Genomic DNA, 23,810 nt, shown 5'->3' on the forward strand with positions numbered 1-23,810 from the left:
TCATGGGTCCAGGTCAGATAAGGACCACCTATCCTCAGTTACATCTATCTCTCCCATCAAGTCCCACAGAAGAGGCATGTTTATGGGTCCTGTCTGATAAGGAATGTTATTGGACAGGACCTGGGAGAATAGCCTTTCCTGACGTGGTCCTTGCCCTCTGAGGTTATGATTGGCCCCACCCTATTGGATTTTGGAAGAGTCCGATGGTGGGTTTGCTATGTGTGCCTAGGGGTTTGATAGTGAAATGCAGCCCATAAAAATGGTTATAACACTGTTTTTAAGATGCATTGCCCTCTCCAGTAGATTGTTATGTTTTAATGTTTTAGAATAGAGTTCCTGATTGGACACACAAAGAATTTGTCTCTGGGGCATAAACAGAGTGATAAGTCATAAATCATAAGTTACAAACAACAATTGATAAATCATAATATGCCAATAGGAGAAGGTAGTAGGAAAGATGAGAGGTGAGAAAGATGACAATTTTAATTAAATTTTTAAATTAAAAATTGTTTCAATTGTTTTGTTCATTTGCATTTTCACTGTATAAGCCCGCTCACAGACAAAAATGTGAGATGGGCAAATGAACAAATTAATTTGCTCACTGAACAAATCAACAAACCCCATGGCCCTAAAGCCTGCACCTTGAGTTTTGCAGTCCTTGGAAACCCTTTTGACTAAGACTGTTGAAAATTGGTAGCCCAGAGCTTCCTGGTATTTTGAGCTGAGAAACTAATAAACATTGTTAATAATCCTAGAACAGTTGTATTAGAGATGTGTCACCTACAAGTGAAACGACCAAGCTTACTTTGTGATCTTCAAGCTTCCTTCAAATGTTAAGTGTGGCCCTTGGCCATCAAAAGATTACCCACGTGCTTTTGAAATGAAGTTATTGATTTGCTACTCTTATGACTTAATTTTTTTAATCTACTTACTTCCAATTCAATTACAAGGCCGTTCTGTTCCAACGTTGTCTCAAAACAAAGGGAATGGAGTTCTTCAGTTACAATGAGAGGACCCTTAAAAATAAGAGAATAACTTTAGCTTAATGTACTTAACTAATTTTAGCTATTTGACAGCCTTATATTTTAATATTGCAGCGTTTATAAAATAGCTTATCTATAAAAAGAGGGGAAAATGCAATCCCAACTGAAATTGATTTCAGAAATTAAACAACCCCTTCTAAACTATTAAAGCAGCGCTTATCATCCGGAACCTTAGAAAGAAGAATGAAACTTATTAAGAGGGAATCTGGGCTAATAAATTGACTTTTAGGGCGTTCCGTGCGCCTTTGGCATCTATTCATGCCGGCCACATGACCACGGAGACGTCCTCGGACAAGCACTGGCTGTTCAGCTTTGAAACGGAGATGAGCACCGGCCCCTAGAGTTGGAAACGACTAGCACACATATGCGGGGGAACCTTTACCTTTAGGTGCTAGCTCTGACAGCACCAATTCAGTTTCCAATAACAAGGCATTCTACCATCTACAGTATAGGGGTCATTAATTAGTTACTTTGTTAAAATTTATTACATGTGGGGTCATTTACAGGGAAATCCCTTTCATTTGATGTATAAGCATCAAAGAAAGTGAGAAAGAACCACCGTGATCCTAAAAGTGTAAGCAGCTTGATACTAATGCAAGGTGCTCTTAAAGAAATTGGAATGACTTGCCACCTGGAAGACTAAAATTTTGCATCTTGTTCTCCTGAGATGGACCTCAGAATTCCTATGAAATCTCACCAGTGATCTCTCCTGCTCTAACCTATTTGCATGTTCAAAACCAAAAGATTACCGTATTTTTCGGACCATAAGACCTGACCATAAGACGCACCCAGTTTTTAGAGCAGGAAAACAAGGAAAAAAATATTCTGAACCAAATAGTACCGGTATACTAAAACAGGGCTTTTCAACCTTTTCATCCATTGTACCACTTTTAGGACAAGGCAATGTCCGAGTACCACCAGTCGCCCAGCAAAGTGTCAAAAACTTGACACCCCCCAAAAAAGGAAAAAAATGATAAAGTACAGGTAGTCCTCGACTTACAACGATTCACTTAGTGACTGTTCAAAGTTACGATGGCACTGAAAAAAGTGACATGACCATTTTTCACACTTATGACTGTTGCAGCATCCCCAGGATAATGTGATTTACATTTGGATGCTTGGCAATCGATTCATATTTATGATGGTCACATTGTTCCAGGGTCATGTGATCGCCTTTTGCAACCTTCTGACAAGCAAAGTTAGTGGGGAAACCAGATTCACTTACTGTAACAATCATGTTACTAATTTAATTTCTCTCCCTCTCTCTCCCTTTCTCTCTCTCTCCATTTCTCTCTCTCTATCTCCATTTCCCTCCCTTTCTTCCTCCTTCTCTCCTTCCCTTTCTCTCCCTCCCTATTTCTTTCTCTCCCCCTCTCTATTTCTCTCTCCCTCCCTCTCCCATTGTCCCTTCCTTCTTTCCTTTCTTCCTTCCCTCCCTCTTTGTCCTTTCCTCATTCCCTCCCTCCCATTGTCATTTCTTTCCTTCCTTCCTTCCAAATCCATTTTTACCAAGAAACCTGACACTCACTTAACTCTTCATGAAGCACCGGGGGAAAGTTGAGGAAGATCTATCAATGATACTTGGGGACTGGCCTCTCCCTCTCCGCGTTAGAGCAGTACCCGCAGAGGCGGCCCTGCTTTCTCTTGCAGAAAGCAAGCTGAAACGGAGCAAGGGAGATTGCCAGGAACGCAAATCGGCTGATCACGCGCTCCTGCAATCTCCCTCGCTCGGTTTCAGCTTCCCTTGCTACAAGAGAAAGCAGGCTGAAATGGAGCGAGGGAGATTGCAGCAGCGCGAGATCAACCGATTCGCGTTCCTGGCAATCTCCCTCGCTCTGTTTCAGCTTGCTCTCTCTTGTAGCAAGGGAAGCTGAAACTGAGCGAGGGAGATTGCAGGAGCGCAAGATCGGTATTTCTCAGGACGTGTCGATTCGTGCTCCTGGCAATCTCCCTTGCTTTCCACTTGCAGAGGTTGGGACTGGCCATACAGATCACCTTCGGACCATAAGACGCACCCTCGTTTTCCCCCCCTTTTGGGGGGGGGAAGTGCGTCTTATGATCCAAAAAATACGGTAAATCCTTATTCTGCATTGGGGTCTCCAAATTTGGCAACTTTTAAGACTTGTGGACTTCAACTCTCAGAATTCTCCAGCCAGTATGGCTGGCTGAGAAATTGGGAGTTGAAGTCCACAAGTCTTAAAAGTTGCCAATTGTTGTACGTGAAAGGTTGAAAAGCAAGAACCTGTGAATCTGTTGCTATTACACAATTAGTGATGTGGTTATTGGTTCTGCAGTGTGGAAATCTAAAACACAGAATTCTGATTTAGGATTTTTTAAATAAGCTATACACATTCACTGAAGTGCTAAGACATATTTTCCTTACCTCATTAGTTCTTGAAACGTTCTTTTGCTCTTTTAATTGCTACAAAAGAAGAGAATTTGGTTAAACCACATACCACTCGAGCTTTCGATGTATGGTTCAAAAGCTTCCTACTCAGTGTAGCTAAACTACAGATGATCTGATTGATTATTGGTATTATAAAAGTGTATTGTGGAGATTTTGGTTTTCAAATCATTTAAACTGCAGAGAGAAGAATGTGAAGTATCCTGACAGTAACTCACATTCTCACTATTTGAACTGGCAAATAATATTAGTGAAGCAGATTCTTTTCAAAAAGATTGCACTTCATCTCAAAGGATAAATATGTTCAACCCTGGTGGTGGTGCTGGATCTGGGTTAAAGACCATCTCCTGAAAGTTTAGATCATGCCTGCCTGTGCATTATATATATATATATATATATATATATATATATATATATATATATATATATATATATATATATATATATATATATATATATATATATATGCAGGAGGAACACTCCGGCCTGATGATGACGGATGGGATTTCGTCGAAACGTCGCCACAACTTTCCGAAGATGAAAGGAACGCGGGAAGAAACCCGAGACTCTAGATCTACATATATAGATAGATATATAGATATATAGATATATAGATATATAGATATATAGATATATAGATATAGATATGTAGATCTAGAGTCTCGGGTTTCTTCCCGCGTTCCTTTCATCTTCAGAAAGTTGTGGCCACAACTTTCTGAAGATGAAAGGAACGCGGGAAGAAACCCGAGACTCTAGATCTACACATACAGACACCCGCGAGAATCTACGAAAACAAATATATAGATAGATAGATAGATAGATAGATATAGATATATATATATAGATATATATATATAGATAGATAGATAGATAGATAGATAGATAGATAGATAGATAGATAGATAGATAGATATACATATATATATACATATACATATACATATATATGGTTTTCGCGGGTGTTCGTATGTGGATCTTTGGTTATTCGGGTTTTTTCCCCGCGTAGAACTAAAGGTGTAGGAGCGACGTTTCGACGGAATCCCATCCGTCATCATCACGCAGGAAAAAACCCGAATAACCAAAGATCCATATATATATATATATATATATACACACACACACACACACATATGCATATATACATATACACATACACATATATATATATTTATTTATGTTGTTTTTTACTGTAAGCTGCCTCAAGTCACATAAAAGTAAGATGGGCAGCTATATAAATTAAATAAATGGGCTGTCACACACGAGACATGAATTATGCACAACAGCTAAAAAGACTACAGGAGCATTTAACTAGAATTTATTATCTCAGCTATCCCTTTTGCTTGTAAATGTTAGACCAGCTAAGTATTTTTAAAGTCATGATATAGAAAATGTGAGTGATTTGATTATCTGTGCATAGACTCCAATAATATACCTTTATAACCTTTCGGTTTTACTTCAACCTATCTCTAAACTACAACAGATTTGTAAATTATCAAAAAGAATGAAAGACACTTTCATTTAGAGAATGATTTAAAGATAAATAGTATGCATTTCAGACCCCAGGCAATACATGTTCCCAAAGGTTTGACAGACTACTGGAAAAAATCTGTGAACGTGTCCAATAACTAATAAATTGCTAAGAGAATCACGTTATGACATTTTTAATCTAATGCAGTAGTTTACAACTGATTACTTTAAAAAGTAAAACATCTACTATAATGATACTAGTACTACTACAGATTATAATACAAGAGTGGATGTGATTCAACAAACAACGAATGTTGAACCAAATTAATCCCCGTTATTAGATCACTATTCAAGGAAGCAGGATTCAATTGTAAAATGTTCACTCTGGATCTAATTCTACAAAATGGTAAAAAGTACAAAGACTAAAGCAGGACGAACGGAAGAATGACAAAAGTGCAGAGAGAACTTGAATCTTTGAGTCCATTCAAAGAAGGATGAACTGTTATCTCTATTCAAAGTTGTATGAGACAGAGCAAAACCCAAATCTTAATAACAATGGCACTCACTTATATACCGCTTCACAGCGGTTTACTGCCCTCTCTAAGTGGTTTACAGAGTCAGCATCTTGCCCCCCAACAATCTAGGCCCTCATTTTACCGACCTTGGAAGGATGGAAGTCTGAGTCAACCTTGAGCCAATGAGAATAGAACTGCTGGCAGTCAGCAGAATTAGCCTGCAATGCTCCATTCTAACCACTGCGCCACCACGGCTCTTAATCACGAACGTCTCACCCATGTCCTCATGAGTGGAAATCATGATCAGAGAACCATCTGTACTATAAATTGACATCCTTGTCTCAATCAGGAATCACTAGAATAAAGTGCTCTTTCAACTGGAGTTGGCTGTTTTAGTGGAGAACATGGTGGGGGTATTCTTTTTCTTATTACGTTTTTTTATTTCTTGTTGCCATTTCTCTCTAGATTTGTATTACTACTCTGCTCAGTGCTACCCAGAGTCTACAGATTGGGATAGGCTTCAAAAAGTTTAAATAGCTTTACAACTTCAGCATTATCAAATCACACACAGATGCCACAGACACCTCACCAGATGTCTAAATTCTGCTGATAGGCTCCCATTTGACTCTTCCATATTCATTACTTTGGTATTTGTTCCCAAGATGTTAAATTTTCTAAATCTGTAAAGAAGAACAATAAAAACAAATGACACAACCTTCTTTGATATTTAACAAAAAATGCAAGAACAGGCACAAACCGACTGAACATACCCTTTCACCGTGACTTTCTCACCCACATCTCTGCAAAAGAAAAGAAAAAAGGTCAGTTTACCAGTGACAATCTTTCTATTGGGGATTTCACAATTATACCACTACATTCTCCCAAAATTTGTTCCATTAAACTGTTTATCAAGTTATCTCTATGTAATCTGGAAAAAAAATTTCGTTTTACACTCAGCTGCTCAGATTAAGGACACTGGGAAATCTGCAATTTTACAGTTTTCTGTAAGCCTGTTCATGCATCATTTTCACTTAAAAGCCTGTTGTGAAGTTGGAGCCTCTTTCACTTCTACAAGGGTCATTTCTGAAGCATTTGACGACCAATACCGAGTGTGGTTACTTTTGAATAAATTAACGAATTGCTATTAATGCAAGTAACTGACTGGCCCATTATGTATTTATATATTCTCCAAACAGGAATGGGCTTATTCCAAATTATTCTGCCCATCCTGAAGATGGAATGGGACAACTCACTGCAGGATAACTCACCACAGTCGCCACAGGACAACTCGTTATGGAACAATTCAATTGTAAAATTATTTCATCTTTTTTCATTCACATTTCATTTTCTCCCTTCTTTGGCAGCCTTTCTTTAATGATTCTATTCCACTATTTCTTCAATATTAGTGTAACTCTTGTCCTGTGGCAAGTTGGCCATGGCGAATTGTTCCATGGCGAATTGGCCGTGCGGCGAGTTGGCTACAGATTGACTGTGGTGAATTGGTCGCTGCGAGTTGGCCAGAGTGAGTTGTTGTAGACCCCTTGAAGAAGCTTGAGATCTTCCTTAAGATCCTAGCATTGCAAGGTGAAACAGGGATGGGTCAGAGAACAGGGTGCTCTGTGGGTTCAACATGATGGCACTTGTTGCCCCGAGTACAGTCTTGATAGCCCAGAAAACCTGAAGATTGTTTTTCAAGACGGCTTTAAATTTGAGATGAGGGACTGGGTAGCCATTTTTCACTATGATATGCTGGTTTGGGAGAGTATTTTCATTCAGAGATTGCCCATCACTTCATTGTTAAGCACCCAAAGTCAACTGATTGTTATTTCTTTCACCAAATAAATAATCACAGCAAAACTTACACATGAAGCACAAGTAGTCCCGCTTACCAATGGTCATTGGGATCAGGAACTCTGCCGTTAGGCAACACATTAAGGTGCAACCTCATATGACTGGGTCAACTTGCAACAGCAGTCCCAGTTGCTGTAGTTAGGCAATTTCTGCACAGCTGCAGGATCCCTTGTCATGGGATCACCACTTGTGACCTCCTCCCTCCTTCCCCATGGACTTTGCTTGTCAGACGTCGACAAGGAAGATTGCAAATGGTCATTATGGATTCGCAAGACACTGCCTTGGCTGCAAGTACGAGGACTGGCCATTATGTACCCCTCATTTAATGTCCTTATAACTTTGACCAAGTGCTGAATGAGTGGATGTTAACAAGAATTTCTTGTAGTTTGTGAATAAGTATATTTTGACAGGTGAAATAGAAGTGAGAGGTAGGACCTCTGTTTCAACCCTCTTCACTTATTCTGGGTTGCCTTTTTTGCTCCTTAGCTCACTGCAATCAGAATGAAAGCAGCAGGGTCTGTAATTATGACTTACATCAATGAGTGAAATACTATTTCCATTTGGTTTCCAAGCATATGTAAATGCATGTTTCTTCAAAGTAATGGGCTCGTGACGCCATAGCTGTCAGAAATGTTTTGTTTTCATTTTAAGCAATGGGGAATCACATTTTGAAAGGACATCAGGAAAAATGTTAAGAGCTGTTCAGCAACGCCTTGAGAGTTAATAAGACTAATAGTTCCTTCCTAAATGTGTTTAAACAGAGGCTGGAGGACCATCTCTCAAGGATGCCGTAGTACTGGATTCCTTAACTGAGCGCAGAGCGCACTAGATGATCTCAAAGCTCATTACTAATCCTCATACTGTATTCAAGACTTTCTCTCCAATTCTCTTGTGTAAAAAAATAAATTAATAGTATTTACCCTTTGTGAGCAACCAAAGAAAGCAGGTAACTAGAAGTTTAGTTACAGTAACAGAATAAATAAAAACTCTACAACTGTAAGAAATGGAAATCATGAGAGTTATCTAACTGCCAGACAGATGTTGCAATAGAGCATAGAAGAGGACTAAAGTAAAAGTCATCTACTGTAAGTGTGGAAGTCAAGATCGGTGACCATTCATCTGAAGAGTGATAACACATCACTTACTTATCAAACTGAACTTGCACTTTCAATTTGTAATTCAGCTCTTGAAGTTTCACCAGCAATCTGGAAATTCAAGCAACACAGGTTAAGAATAAAGAAAAAATACTTTTTTTGTCTTGATGATCTTCACATTCCTTAAGCGCTTCAAGAAAAGCATTTTCCTTGCGTATCCCTCCCACACTGCTCAAATTCCTACAAGATTAAAAGAAGCATCTGTCATCAGAGGAGGCACCACTTAATTGAAAAATCACAATGTACACACCAACCTAAAATTTTGAAAGGGTTCCACTTATAAGACAATTGCAGGAGCCAATCCTAGTTTGAGCTAGCATGGCTAAGGGCTCTGCACATTCATTAAATGCAATCCTACATGCAACTAGTACATAATAATAAAGTGTTGTTCCCATGTAAATAGTTGCAGAATTGTATCCCATGACATGGATAAGGGTTCACATATCATACTAAGCCATAATATGTTTCATCTGGGTTTCATGTGTTTTGTAAAATCCAGCCTTTGTGATTCCAAGTTAAAATCTATGACATATCTCTTCTTGAGATATGGAGCCAATCATGAAATTAACCTAAGAATCAGAACTTGGGACATTTAATAGCTTCAATAGCAGAAACAGCAGAATACAGCAAAATCTACATCTAAGTAAATGTAGGTAATTTAAGGATATTAATATGTTTTAAAATATTGGCAATTCAATTTAAAATGATATTCTATTGAGAAACACTTTTTCTTCAGTGTGTTAAGATGTGGCATATTTTTCTTCCTAACTGGCTAAACCAGGAAATCATAAAAATATTCTGAAAGAAAGCAGTGGCAAATCATTTTTGTAAACCTGCATGGATCAAACTTGACTTCAGGGAGGTTTCCCCCCCCCCCTTTCCTTTAGTTTGGAATTAATCACCTCCTTTAAAGTTCTTAGAAAACCACCATACATTAATCATATCAGGTATAAAACAAATTACCTCAACTTTACTGTAAATTGCACTCCAGTCTTCAGAACTAATGGTCTCTGAGGATGAGTAGGCATGCAAGGCTGCCTTTCTACAACAAAGGAGCTGGATATAAAAAAAATGGACAGTTGAATTGTTTCAAAAGGGGAACAGAACATTATGCCAAAAATGAACAAATCCTCAATCTTCCATAATGCAAATATGATCATTTTTTTTTTAAAAAAAAGAGGCAAAAGGTTTTATTTTCAAATTATTTGAAACAGACACCTAGCATGCTATGGACAAAATTTATAAACAATAATATCTAAATAGTTAAAAATAAAAAATATAATTTAAAATCGAGTTGTATTAATACAGTTCCATAGTTCTCTAAACCAACCTTTTCTCAATACACAAATTTTTATCTAGGTTGGGGAAGCCTGGTCCGTCCCATCACAATTCTTTGGCATTTTTTTTCTAGCCTTTTGAGATTTTGAAGGCTCTCTGTAGTTTGCAAGGAAACCACTGACAGTAGTAGATATCCTTTTAAATTGAAATTTAAAACTAAAAATTTAAACTAATTTAAACAAAACTGCATGATTTCAAACAAAACTTATTTCACTAGAGTTCCACACAGACTTTCTGGGAATCACGCGACTGCTCACATTTCAACCAAATAATTTAATCAGCAAGATGAGAGAAAAGGGATAGATTCTTCAGCTGGGATGGAAAGATGAAATACAACGTATATACTTTTCTAAATGAGGAACACGAGAGAAAAAAACACCTTTGAATGAGTTGCTTGAAGAGACTTAATGTCCGATCATACAGCCCTTTCTTCTGTTGGGTAATAGGATCAGCTTCATAGGTGAATTTCTGCTCCAGCTCCTCGAGTTTTTTAAGCTGTTGAAGAATCTGCTGAAGACTCTCAGCCACTGTAGTAAACCTATCATTACAATGATTGTATGTGAAGATTGTTACATTTCTCCTTGGGGTACCGAGCAAAGAAACCAGCAGTCTTAACTGTTTAGGGGCAAAATTTCACAAGGCTCTTGAGGCCTGTGCCTCAGAACATTCATGGCATGTTAGAATCAAACATATAACTGTTTGGACCTTGGAATCCTTGGGTAGTTTTATATAAAAATGTTCAGGTACTTTCCCCCTTCTGGTTGAATTCATTCTGAAAATTCCTGATTGCGCTTGCTGTGCTTCAGAGACCTACCAGCTTTGAAGCTGATCTAGACAAGCGTTGGGTGGGCCGCCGATACAAGCAATCTGCTGTCGACGCTTCCATTCAACCAGCTCTTCTGTTATCAGAGCATTTTGGGTATTTTCAATCACAGGCAACGAAGAGGATATCAAGTGCAGAACATCCTAGAGAGAATCCAATAAGAAGCATATTCAAGCTATTACTCGACATTTTAGATCAATTTGAAATGTCAAGAAATGTATCTCTTCAGTTAAAAAAAATGAAGAGCTCTAACATTCACATGTGGGAATTTGCTAGAATACAGGGGGGATGTTGAGGTTTTGAGCCAAAGAACATACTTGTGCTGTAATAAATGCATCCAAAAGGCAGGTTGCAGATTCAATCCTACTTGATAGGACTGTTATGTGGAAATAACACAAGAAGCACTATGTATACCTTCTAAGTTCTTGACTGAATTGTGGAATACTAACAAACAAACAAGAGGAACTAAAGGTCTACCTGCAAAGTAAGGAGCCTTTTATTTTTTTTAAGATGTGGCAGCTAAAAGTCACAGAGCAGTGACATCAATAAGGCAGGAATGGAAGTCAGGGGGAAGCCTAAATGAGTGACTGTTAAATTTCTACTTGTCAGCCCCACTAAGTAAAGCAAGAAATCAACTCCACAGGAAGGCTATACTATTTTTTTAAAATACTAGCTATCGTTAATAGAATACTGTAAGTTTGATTGAGCTTTATTGCCCCACCCCTATTTTCAAGTGAAATAAGGTACTGACCGCCTGAACTGCTTTCACATTATCTTCTGCTTGTTTTTGACTTAAGCCATGTTTTTCCACTTGTTGCTTTGGTAATGGATCTGGCTTATCTCTGTCAAGGGCAACTTACCCTCTACACTGAACTGGAGAACAGCAAGGGTGGCATATAGATTTTAATGGCCTGATATGGCTGCTGATTTGTTGGCCTGAGAGAGTACAAGGGGAGAAGCTACTTAGTGCTGGCCTTGAACAGCAGCTGTTCTCTCACAAGGGCTGATCAACCAATCTTGCTGCTAGCGATTTTGCTTCCTTCCCCCTTTGGTGAGGTGCTAAGTCCCAGCGGTCAAGCCTGGTATATAGGTGTTGGGGACTAGATCTCTAGAACAGCCACCTTTCTCAGACGCTGGGGAACATGTTGCTGGCTAAAAATTGGAGTGAGACGACAGGACTGCATGGAGTGAAGCAAGTGGCTAGAAGGAAGTTAAGACTGAGAAGTAGTTGCTATTTCCTGGTTGGGAAGGGGGAACAAAGATCCACAGATGGCTTCAAAAAGTGAAGACCTAGACGAGGGACAAAAGCCCCACTCCAAAAGGGAAGGAAGGATTAGGCAGAAGACCCCGAGAGAAGTTCTTTCCTCAATGGAGAAGCAGATGTTCTGCTGAGCAGAAGGTCAAGCCATGCCAAGCACATGACAGTACAATTCCAGCCCATCCCTTTTACTTTCTTTCTTGTTAAACTCAGAAGAGGGGGAGAGCTGGAATAAGAGGGGGAAGGAAGCAAAATCGCTAGCAGGAGAACTAGAGGGAGACCTAGGAGGGAGACCTAGGATGAAAAAACTCATACCGGGTGACCAACGGTTATCACCAAAACTTTTAATAACAACATCAAAACTATGTTAATACTTGTGATAAAAGCCCTCATTGTAAATAGTAAAGAAAGGCCTCCAGTGGTTTGTGCCAATTGCCACCCTTGTAAAAACAAGGTTGACTTCAGTTCAAAAAGAACCCTGTTACTCCGTGGCATTCACCTCCAAATGAATTTCATTGGGTGTATATGGCCTCTTTTTCCTATAGCTGAAGGTGACAATCATAATACTATATATCCTCTCCCAAAGCTGCTTAGGTTGAACCGAGACGCAACGGATGCTTTAGAGGCACCCAGTGACTTCCAAAGCTCATGATAGATTGACATCTATCACAAAGTGCCTACTAATTTAGACAGTCACAGCTCTCCAAAAAAGCTAGCTGAATCACCTGTCTTTTATTGTGAAGCTGCAAATACATGGTGTGGAGCTGTACTTTTTCTTTTTTATAGTCATCCTGGGTCATGTTGTTGGGTTCACAATCTGCAAAAGAGATCATGCCAAAACTCTTGTCAAGTGTCTTTTGTATTTAAAATTACAGAAAGTAAATCATCCGAAAAACAATATCAAAGTCTTCTCCGGGATAAAAAGATGATATCTGGATTCTTATCCTGCATATTTCATTCATCCCTAAAAGAAAAATACTAGATAACTAGGAATGTCCCCCCTCTTGCCTTTGCTAACCAGGAGTATGAAGAAAGCTTCTACAGGTAGTCAAGACAACTGGAACCAGAAGATACGTCAAACATATGATCATTAAGTGAGGCATTACATGACCAGATACAATTTTACCTTTTTTGCCAGTGTTTACATGAGACATCATGAAACTGCAATTTGTAACCTTTCTTGCCAGCTTTGTCATTGACTTTGCTTGTCGGAAGCTGGCTGGGAAGGTTGCAAATGACGATCATGTGACTGCAGGATACTCCCAATTGTCATATGAGCTAGGACTGCCATGCACCCAGATCACAATTGTGCGACCGCAGGGATGCTGTGATGGTTTAAGTGTAAGGGCTGATTGCAGCATCATTATCAACTTTTAACGTGCACTAAACGAATGGCCGAAAGTCAAGGACTACCTACAAGGCTTACCCGGTCAAAGGACAAGACACTAGGAATGTCTGCGTACAAAAGCAAAGCATTAGGGGGAAAATATACTTGAATCTAGGCCAAGGAAAAGTCAACTTGCATCACTTCAGATATTGATGATCTGCAAAATCATCAGACGTGTGATCTTCTTCAGAAGAGGATCTGACTGAAGAATATTGTATTCCGAACACTGAAGATCCAAGGCCTAAAATGAGCAACAAAAGGCCAGGTCCCATGGATTCTGACAGCTGAAACCAGGATGGAGATGCAATGTCTCCCATCCTGGGAGCCCAGGAGGCAAAGAACCTTTTCACCTGGTAATGATGGGAGCTAATCAACAGATCCCAGCAAAATCCCAAGCTGCAGAAACTAGAGGGAGATGGAACACCAGGAACTGCTGAATTCAATACTATTCAAAAGGCTTAGGCCCTGCTGGATCAACTTTTGGTAGCTCATTCTTTGTGCGGGGATTCTTTTGCCTGTTTTATATTAACAAAAACCTGGTTATCCTGCATGAAAACCTCTGGGGCTTTGATGAGAGAACGGATGCCGTAACTTTGAATGGTACTTTGGCTTGGCTCGGGTAGCACCAGTGAAGCTGTTTGGACTGATTTCTGATTTTACAACCAGGATTGACAGCTAGTATGTAAACTGCTTTACAGCAACTCTAACTGCTTGCTGGGATCTATTTAAAGAATGAAAACATTCAACAAAAGGAGCTTAGCTCCTGCTTCCATTGTTTGCTTTGAGCTTAGGATGAAAAATAAATGAAAAGCTGGTTTGAAATTCTCCATCAAAGAGCATTAAGAACAATTCAAGTTTCATTCTACTTGAACAGAGAACACTCAAAACATTCCATTTTTGAGTTGTTTCGTTCTAAGCTCAAAGCAAAATGTTGGGAATTTGTTTCGTCTTCTTCAGCCAATCTATCCCCAGGTAACATAGGCTGGGAAAAGGATGGGAGTTGCAATCCAACACAAGTGAATATAGAGGGGAACCAAGTGAGGGTAGGATGATCTGGAGTGAGATGAGCACCAGCAGATCTTAATATTTGTACTGAACATTCACAAAATGGAAATCTAGTCTCTAACCAATTTTTTAACAGACTAAGACTTCAACTGAGCCTCAACTGGCCACGTTTTCATCATCAGGGAACAATGTCTAAATAGAAAACAATAGATTTCATTAAAAATAGCTAGAAACTGAATTCTCACCTCTGGCTTGAAAGGTTTTACATTTGAAATCATATTCATCTTGAAGATCCTCAAGATTTTTTATCATTTGCTCTATTTCCTAGAAAACAAATAACCTCATCATTCAAAACTGCTTAATGCAAATGGTATTTATGAAAAGAAGCAAATGTAATTATTTCAGTGATTCATTTCATTACATTACTGTTTTATCTTTACGATTAAGTCTAAGATAGGTTGAGCCAAAAATATGACCAAAGGTTGACCAGTGAATTTTCAGGCTTAACATAGTAGTAGATATGAACAAAAATGTCCTTTGTCCCAATTAAGCCAGAATATTCACTGGAATAGTCAGGAATAGAAACCTGCTGTCTAAATATCAACAACTATTTGCAGTGAGATTTTGATAGATTTAGTTCAAGACCTTGCAACAGGCATCAACTAAGTTTACCAGGCTGGAGAAAGCTATGTTATATATATAAAACCCTTTCCTACCTCTATGAGTGTCCCACAATCAACTGGTGCTAAAAACAAAAAATAACGATGACTATTCAACGTTTTGTCATGTGACAATAGCAAGATTTTGATAACAGCATTGGGAGACCACAACCTGTCCATTGCTCCCACTCAACCACCCAATCCTTCTTCAAATGTAGCTTATCTTTGCACATTCCCCAATCTGTGCATCTGAACCAACAATGTGTTGTTCCCTTTTGGGTTATGATGTAGCTAACAATAAAACATTTCCAAGTGCCAACTCTTTTAACTTACTATGACACGATCCTTCACATTTGTGACTTTTGCATCCATCTCTTTCACTTTGCCCAGCCCCGCAGTATTTTGCACATTGTCCGTTTGCATCTAGAATTTGAAATGAAGGAAAAGAATCAAGAAAGAAATGTATCACAATGTAGCATTCCCCCCCCCCCAAAAAAAAGGAAAACCACCACAGCAGGAATATTTCATGACCTTTCTTAGGTTAATTCTTTGCTTTCCATTCTGAGAAAATGCTAACTTGGGTAGACACGTTAAAATTTGAAACTGAAGTCCATGATCTATGCAGAGGCTGAACAATGTTCAACACAAGATGCTGTTTTCCCAGCTTACAGAGGATAACTGACCTGATCTGTGGACTCTGCAGATTTCAGGATTTTCCTTTCTTCCTGGAGACATTTGGAGATCATCATGGCCATATACATCGGGTCTTCCACAAAAGTATTCTGGATCATCGCATAAAATATAAGTGAGGGACTTCCAATATTTTTCCAATATGCTCACTACCCCAGACTACCATCTCTCTATCCTACACTTTCCATTATTTATTTCCATTAAAGAAATGGGAGTCAGAATTCTATTACAAATCACATATCTGTAAACCCTAGTGCCACCTTTTTTACTTCTAAGCTAAGACATCCTTCAACCTCCGAAGTGGTATGTGATATTCAACTGCTGCATACCAAGAAATGCACGTGTGCGCTTTGAATTGCTTTCTGTTACTGCGTTTATTAAATAAATAAATAAATAAAGGAGCTCCTCACGTTTAAAGCTGAAAAAGGAGTGTGTCCGCCATACCAGAAAAAATTAATACAGACAAAAGCCCTGTGTAAGATCTAGCCTCCCACCGTCCAGCCACTCCAGCTGGAATTATAATAATAATAATAATAATAATAATAATAATAATAATAATAATAGATGTGTGTGTATCACACATGGAGATACGGTTATTAGAAGCCTCCAGAAGCTGTGAATGCTCCAACACTGGAAGGTTTTAAGAAGAGACTGGACAGCCAATTGTTCAAAATGGTATAGGGTTTCCTGCCTGAGCAGGGGGTTGGAATAGATGACCTCTAAGGTCCCTTCCAACTTTATTATATTATTATTATTATTATTATTATTATTATTATTATTATTATTATTAAGCCACACTCCAAAAGATGTCAGACAAAAATGACATAAAAGGATTAAACACGAAAGACGAGAAGCTAACAACTATAATGAACACACACGTTCCCTTTCTTCTTCCAGGAAAAATGATAGAAAAGGTAGTAGCTACAATAGGAACAAAACTAACAAGAATTGGGTGGAGATGAAATGAGTGTGGGAAGGGAAGGTCTCATTTGAGGGGGTCATTAAAGTTTGCTTAGGATGGCACAGCAAGAGTTTTTTTTAAAAAAAGGTTCCTTTCATTAAAGGTAAAGGTAAAGTTTTCCCCGCACATGCATGCTAGTCGTTTCCAACTCTAGGGGCTGGTGCTCATCTCAGTTTCAAAGCCGAAGAGCCAGCGCTTGTCCGAGGACAACTTCGTGGTCATGTGGCTGGCATGACTAGACGCCAAAGGCTCACGGAACGTTGTTACCTTCCCACTGTAGTGGTCCCTATTTTTCTACTTGCATTTTTACGTGCTTTCGAACTGCTAGGTTGGCAGAAGCTGGGACAAGTAACAGGTGCTCACTCTGTTACACGGCACTCAGGGATTCGACCTGCCGAACTGTCGACCTTCTGATCGACAAGCTCAGCGTCCTAACCCACTGAGCCACCGCGTCCAATAATCAATAAGATCATCTGTAGTTTAGCTTCCTGTTAGAAGCCTCTTGGTGCATCTCAGGCTGGTGGGATTGAAGGGGAATTGCTAAAAAATCGCCTATATAGTTGGAATGGTTTTGTGTGTGGGATGCTCCTGTATGAAGAAATGGAGCCATAATATATGAAAGATAGTGACGGGCTACACTTAGCCACCGCGTCCCTTTCCTTTCATTACATTGTAGAAACAATCCACACGCTACCAGACAGAAGTATTCTAAGATACTTTCACAAAGGCAAATTAGAAAGTGCTCTTGTACACTGACCTGGAGGTTTCGTTTACTCTTTCTGATGTTGTGCTGCAATAAAAAATTGTTTTCCTGGGTAAAACGGCTATATTGATCATCCAGTTGTGACAGGAGATTCTGGAAGAGCAACGTAGCCATTGAAAAATCTTCAGCAGCATGGTCCCTGGAAGAGGAAGCAGGCAAAACAATAGCATTCGCATGTCTTCCATCTCTTTATATTGCACAAGCCCCAACATGCTTCAAAAACCCAATTTATTTTTCTTTGCCATTCCGCTTTGCTTAGCAGTCACAAACTGACCCAACTTTCCAATAGTCCCCAAAGTACTCTACACCTGGCAGGGGAACCCATAATGAATACACCTGAACAATATGGGCTGCTGTGCCAATAACAGACCAGCTGGTTGAGCCGCAACGGAGGAGAAGTATCACGATGGACATTCCAATTCAGTTGCACGTACATTTTTCGCTTTGATTATGGCTGTATTTTTATGCATTGTTAAGATAAGAATTTGGAGTTTTGCCTATGAATAGGAATTGCATGCGCAAACTGTAACTCAAGACAAATTCTAAAATACCGGATAAGCCACAAAGAAGTCCAAGGGTTAAGGTGGAATTGCAGTGTAACTGAATAAGATTTATTTTAAATATGCTGCTCTGCACATTAAGACTTCTCAAGTAAAACAAAATGCTGATTTATACCAGCTGCTCATGCTGAGCACTTTCCTCAACATGTGCGTGGTTCAGAATTTTTGTTACGTGCTGTTATGAGATTAAGGAGGTAGCTTCCCATTTCATTTACAATATTTTGTTTAAGAATATAAAATACGAGACTGCATAATCCAATGGAATTTACTTCCTCAGCCAACGATTCAGCCAAAGTTCCATTAGATTTGAGAGAAATAATTCTCATGATTGCTGACTGCACTCTGCTCCTGCTTAGAATCATAGCCTTACAGTATTTTTGGATATCTTCCACAAATTGAGACTCTTACCAATCTTGGCTTTCTAGCCACTGTGCCAAGTATTGCCTGATCTCCATAGGAAAACTATCATCGTAGAGCTGATGCACAAGTTCCAAGAATTTAGAATCCAGCTGTTGCAGTTTACACCACTGACTCATCCTGCGGAATCAAATGTCCAATTATGTAATTAAATATAGGTCTTATTTATTCTTCAATGCAATCAGTAAAAAATTCAGTTAGTTAATAAAATGCATTATCTGAAAGCACATTTCCTCTTTTCTTATTTACCCAATGCCATACCAACACACAAATTCTCTTTCTCTTTCATTAATGTTAACCACTGGTGTGTGTGTGTGTGTGTGTGTGTGTGTACAGGGGGGGGAGATGTCAGTGGACATTACTACTAGCACCATTTGTTTCCAGAAGTGGCCTATTTGGAAATAAAGACTTGAGGACTCAGGATACCAAATTAGCTCTAAAAGTTCTTATTAATACAAGAGAAGTATCAGATACAGGAAAAATAACTATTAAATATCCAATCAATCTAATGTTATTCTCAGTGGACCAAGTGCAAACCTTACTCAAACTTGAAAAGATGTGACCAAGTCAAAGTTACAAGAATAGGGTTGCAAACCACATGCAGTGTAATAAAAGTAGAATAAATGATAAAACATGCCGTGAGTTTCAGGTTTATATGCAATTTCCTGTGTACCCCAAGAACACAGACTGCAGCCCAGACTATGATTGATTCAGGGTTTATATAAACTATAGTGCATCAAATATAAAAAAAATGTCTGGCTTTACATATCAGTACCAGAAGAAAGGGTTCTAGAAGGCTGGTTCTCAAAATTCTTACAGAAGCAAAACTGTGGTATATTTGTCATATCAGGTTGATCCATCCAGGAAGTTTGCTTTATGTACTATACAAACCTTATCAATTTTAGTTTAATATATTACACATTTAAACAATGGCATGCATTGTTGCTTATATACAGATAAGGTCTGTTCCTGTAATGAAAACCACATTATATTAGTCTCTGCCATAAGAACCAAGTTACAGGCTGTCCTCAACTTATGCCCGCAATTGGGACAATTGCTAAGCAAGGCAGTGGAGCTCAATTTTATGAACTTTTCTGTCATGGTTAAGTGTATCATGCAGTCTTTAAGCCAATCTGGCTTCTTCCACTGACATTGCTGGCCAGAAGCCGACTGTGAAGGTTACAAATGATGATCAATCATCCCAGGATCCTGCAACCCTCCTAAATACATGCTGTTTGCCAAGCGCTCAAATTTCGATCATGTGATGGTGGGGATGCTGTATGGGTTATAGGTATAAGGACCAGTCATAAGTCACTTTTTTTCAATGCCATTGTAACATCAAATGGTTGAGAAGTACCTGTATTCGGGAATTAAAGATATGGATATCAATGTAAACTATAATCATCTGCCAGGCTTCAAGTATCGATGTTTCCCCCTACAACAAGAAACCCATTTATACTCCAACAAGCTGCAAGCCATCATTACAGCTGCCAAAGGGGAACCAGTTGGTCCAACAGTCATTAAGTGCAAAGGCTGTAGTCAAATACCAGGTTTTGGATTCCTCCTAGTAGCTACTCCTAAAGATCACCAAATGCCACAATGCTTTCTCCCAAATTATTCTAAATGGCTGGGTTGTGTTTGGTTTTTTTCTTTCAAAATGCCACTTTCAAAAATAATCTGCAAAATTCAGCTGCAGGATAGCCTGATGAAAATCTCTCGACTAAGCTTGGGACTAAACAGTTCACCAGAAGTGACCCAATATTTCAGGTAGGGGAAATAAAAAAACATTTTATTTTCTTGGGCTCTAAGATCACTCAGAGGACGACTGCCACCATGGAATTAAAAGATACTTGCTTCTTGGGAGAAAAACTATGGCAAACCTAGAGCGCATAAGCAAAGATGTCACCTTGCTGACAAAAGTCCGTATAGTGACCAAGCTATGGTTTTCTCAGTAGTAATAATGCATGGCTGTCTATTTCTGGCCAAGGAAGGATAGTCAATATAAAGTTTTCTCTAATCATTATATTAGGGATGTATTGATAAACTCTTGGCGTATGGTGAGAGGGTGGATCTATACAAAGATACCTGGCTGGTTTACTCCTTTGGAAGCTGTAACTTATTCAACGTTACACAATCCAGACAGAAACTATAGGTATAAAGATCTCATAGATCTGAGAGGCAATCTTAAATCCAGGGAGGAGTTACATTCTGGGGGTATAGAGTTGGATTGGTGGTCGTATTCTCAAATAAGCTCAAGGTTTAATAGGGATAAGCAGGAATTTGGAATCAATATAATCCCACAAGAATTAGACAAGATTTTATGGGGAAGTGATGCTAAATTTTTATCTAAGACATATCTAAGACATACTTTTGTTCCATGGGATGGAAAGGGGAACAATAAATGACGTAATGATTGCCTGGGGGAGAAATATTGGTCGCACTATAGAATTAGAAGAGTGGGAACAAATTTGGAAGAAAAATATAAAATTAACGTTAGCAACGGCATTTAAAGAAAATATGTACAAAATGTTGTATAGATGGTACTTAGCTCCCGCACGAATTTCAAAAATGTTTCCCAATGCAAATGACAAATGTTGGAAATGTGATTCTGCCAGGGGCACTTTCTACCATCAATGGTGGACTTGTCCAAAGGTTAGGCGTTACTGGACCAATATAAAAAATTGGCTATTTCAAATAACAGGATATGATCTTCAATTGGACCGAGCTATTTTCCTCTTGGGGGGTGAAGCCACAAGAAGTACCCAAAAATGTTTGGTATCTAGTAATACATATTACAACAGCGGCACGTATGATTTAGACGATGGAAATCCCTCGAATGACATATATTCTCAAAGGGAAAAGTGAATCACTTTTCAATAAAAGTTGGGACTCCTGGTATTCATGGTTACAAAATAGAATATTTAATCTCAACGGGGGAAATACCAGGTGATTGTGTATTTTTATTTGAGGTATAGAATTTGGAGATATATACAATTATAGATTTCTAATATTTGGTAATTAAAGGTTACTTATTTTTTATTTTTATTTTTAATCCCATTTATATCCCGCCCTTCTCCGAAGACTCAGGGCGGCTTACAATTTAAGCACAAACCAATGTGCTTAGCAATAGCCTTCATTCTTATGTATATGCCTGCTTATTAGGGCTTTCACACAAACCCCCAAGCGGCATTATTACAAAGTTAGCTTAATTGCCCCCAACAATCTGGGTCCTCATTTTACCTACCTCGGAAGGATGGAAGGCTGAGTCAACCTTGAGCCTGGTGGGATGCGAACCTGCACTAATTGCAGGCAGCTGGTGTTACTTAAGGAGGCACGAGAAAAAGAAATTTGGGGTAGTATTACACTCCCCGGTCCTGTCTAATGTTGTTGTTTTTGTTTTTTTGGTATCTAGGATGTCTTGGTGTTTTTCTATTTGATGCACTTTTCAGTACTTTGTAATAATGTTCTTGTTTTTTTATTTAAAATTTGTTTAATAAAAATTTATAAAAATTAAAAAAATAATAATGCATGGCTGTGAGAGTTGGACCAAAAGGAAGGCTGGGTGCCAAAAAAACTGAATTATGGGTTTGGAGAAGACTGCAAGGAGATCTAATCAGTCAATCCTATAGGAAATCAAACCTGACTGTTCTTTGGAAGGACAGGTGCTAAAACTGAAGCTCAAATACTTTGACCACTTAATGACAGGAGGGGCTCATTGGGAAAGACCCTGATGTTGGGAAAGATTTGAGGGCAAACAGAAAAAGGGGTCCACCGTAGAGGATGAGATGGTTTAGATCAGGGGTCTTCAAACTTGGCTCTTTTATGACTTGTGGACTTCAACTCCCAGAATTCCTCAGCCAGGCATGCTGGCTGAGGAATTCTGGGAGTTGAAGTCCACAAGTCATAAAAAGGCCAAGTTTGAAGACCCCTGGTTTAGATAAGTGTCATCAACGCAACGAACATACATTTGGGCAAATTCCAGGAGATAGGGGAGGGCAGGGGAGCCTGGCGTGCTAGGGTCACGGCATCACAGCCGGACACGACTTAACAACAAAGAGCAAAAAAAAAAAATCCCGGGGAACCGAAGGCAAAGGGATCCATTCTTCTGCCCTGTTTGGCAGGGAGGCGTCTCAACTCGGGCGTGTAAAAACGGACTTCTCCACCGCCGGCATTCAAGCACCAGGCTGCACCCCTGCCCTACCCTGCAACAGCACACCTGACAAATAACAAGTTTAGCAATCCTAAGCGAAAAAGACACCATCCCCTGGAGACCGACAATGGGATTCTGAAGGCTTGAGGAAATTTAAAACAACAACAACAACAATTCCAGTCCTTCAATGCAACCCGTGAAGATCTCGGAGGGAGGCATGCAAAGTCTCCCGCACAAATGCCGCCTGAGGACACCGACTTAAGGCAGACTCCCTACCTGTTGCTTTCAGAACCTTCGAAAGAGCCGGAGATCCCGCACCGTCCCCCAACCTCCTTGCTTTCTCTTTAAAACGAAAGTACCTTTAAACGGGAAGTAGCAAAGCACGACAGGAGGCGCGCACCAATCCGCGGCAAGCTAGTTAAGGGAATAGCCAATCGGAAGCTTGGCTGAAGGAAAATGGCTGTTACGAGGAGGTGTCCTCCTCCCTGTTTTCTATAAAGAGGCGGCAGGAGGAGGAGGAGGGGGAGGTTTTTGAGTCCAGGGAAGAGTTCTCGCTCAATTTGAAAAGCTGCTCGGCCAGCACTGTAATCAATAATTAGCTGGGTGTCAATCCTATTGAATTCTGTGGCATTATTAGGTACGATTGACTGCGTGAACGTTTGCTTTAGAAAGACGCGCGCAGGAAACGGGCACAGATGCGAGACAATTCCGAGCAGGCAGGCAGGCACGAACTTGGATGGTAAAAAGCATTCAAAATATTTTCAGAGGCATCGAGGCTTCCGAAATGAATGCCACTATATCAACATATTGGTTCCTCTAAGGAATTATTATAATCAGTTAGGTCTTCAAATGCTTGGTTTCAATTCTGAACAGAGCGGAGCTCCTTTCGTCTGAAGCCGAATGTTATACTATGTTACGCTTAACTTGGAAGCCTTTTTTATTTAAATATTTTTTATTAAATTTTAAAGTAAACACTTTCTCTTTACTCTTTTCCCATTTTCTTAATTGTTTTGTATCTGCCCCCTAGAGAATTTTAATAAAATTATTTTAAAAAGCTTTGTTTTCACCTTAAGTTTCAGCCTTTGGAGAATACATCACTAGGCAATTTTTAAGCCTGACGCTCAGTTGAGGGAGATGTCATCTAGGTTAGCGTTTTCCAACCTTAGGAACTTGAAGATGCGTGGACTTCAACTCCCAGAATTCCCCAGCCAGCTATGCTGGCTGGGGAATTCTGGGACTTGAAGTCCACGCATCTTCAAGTTCCTAAGGTTGGGAAACGCTGATCTAGGTCACAGGCATGAAATTGCTGCCAGAAGAAAACCTCTTCAGCCACAAGCAGTCACGTTATCCTGTAGTTTCTTTAAC

General features: G+C 39.4%; 1 protein-coding gene across 2 annotated transcripts in view; it reads right to left on the reverse strand.

The window, feature by feature from the left end:
* The window catches only part of STAT1 (signal transducer and activator of transcription 1), a 39,807-nt gene extending 17,008 nt beyond the window's left edge, over nucleotides 1-22,799 (reverse strand). Inside the window, exons 1-15 of one of the 2 annotated variants that reach the window (XM_083372489.1) lie at nucleotides 22,722-22,799; nucleotides 18,287-18,415; nucleotides 17,313-17,457; nucleotides 15,588-15,686; nucleotides 15,238-15,327; nucleotides 14,491-14,569; nucleotides 12,579-12,670; nucleotides 10,587-10,738; nucleotides 10,152-10,310; nucleotides 9,398-9,490; nucleotides 8,426-8,485; nucleotides 6,200-6,229; nucleotides 6,019-6,109; nucleotides 3,427-3,465; nucleotides 933-1,016 (exon numbers count right to left, since the gene is read on the reverse strand). In XM_083372489.1, the coding sequence (XP_083228615.1) occupies nucleotides 933-1,016; nucleotides 3,427-3,465; nucleotides 6,019-6,109; nucleotides 6,200-6,229; nucleotides 8,426-8,485; nucleotides 9,398-9,490; nucleotides 10,152-10,310; nucleotides 10,587-10,738; nucleotides 12,579-12,670; nucleotides 14,491-14,569; nucleotides 15,238-15,327; nucleotides 15,588-15,686; nucleotides 17,313-17,457; nucleotides 18,287-18,414 (1,341 nt within the window). In that variant the 5' untranslated portion in view covers nucleotide 18,415; nucleotides 22,722-22,799. Of the gene's footprint in view, nucleotides 1-932; nucleotides 1,017-3,426; nucleotides 3,466-6,018; nucleotides 6,110-6,199; nucleotides 6,230-8,425; nucleotides 8,486-9,397; nucleotides 9,491-10,151; nucleotides 10,311-10,586; nucleotides 10,739-12,578; nucleotides 12,671-14,490; nucleotides 14,570-15,237; nucleotides 15,328-15,587; nucleotides 15,687-17,312; nucleotides 17,458-18,286; nucleotides 18,416-22,703 lie in introns of both variants that reach the window. The other variant, XM_083372490.1, reaches the window with a different exon arrangement.
* Nucleotides 22,800-23,810: the final 1,011 nt, after the last annotated feature.

This window comes from Vipera ursinii, assembly GCF_947247035.1.
Source record: "Vipera ursinii genome assembly, chromosome: 1".
NCBI classification, from domain to species: Eukaryota; Metazoa; Chordata; class Lepidosauria; order Squamata; family Viperidae; genus Vipera; species Vipera ursinii.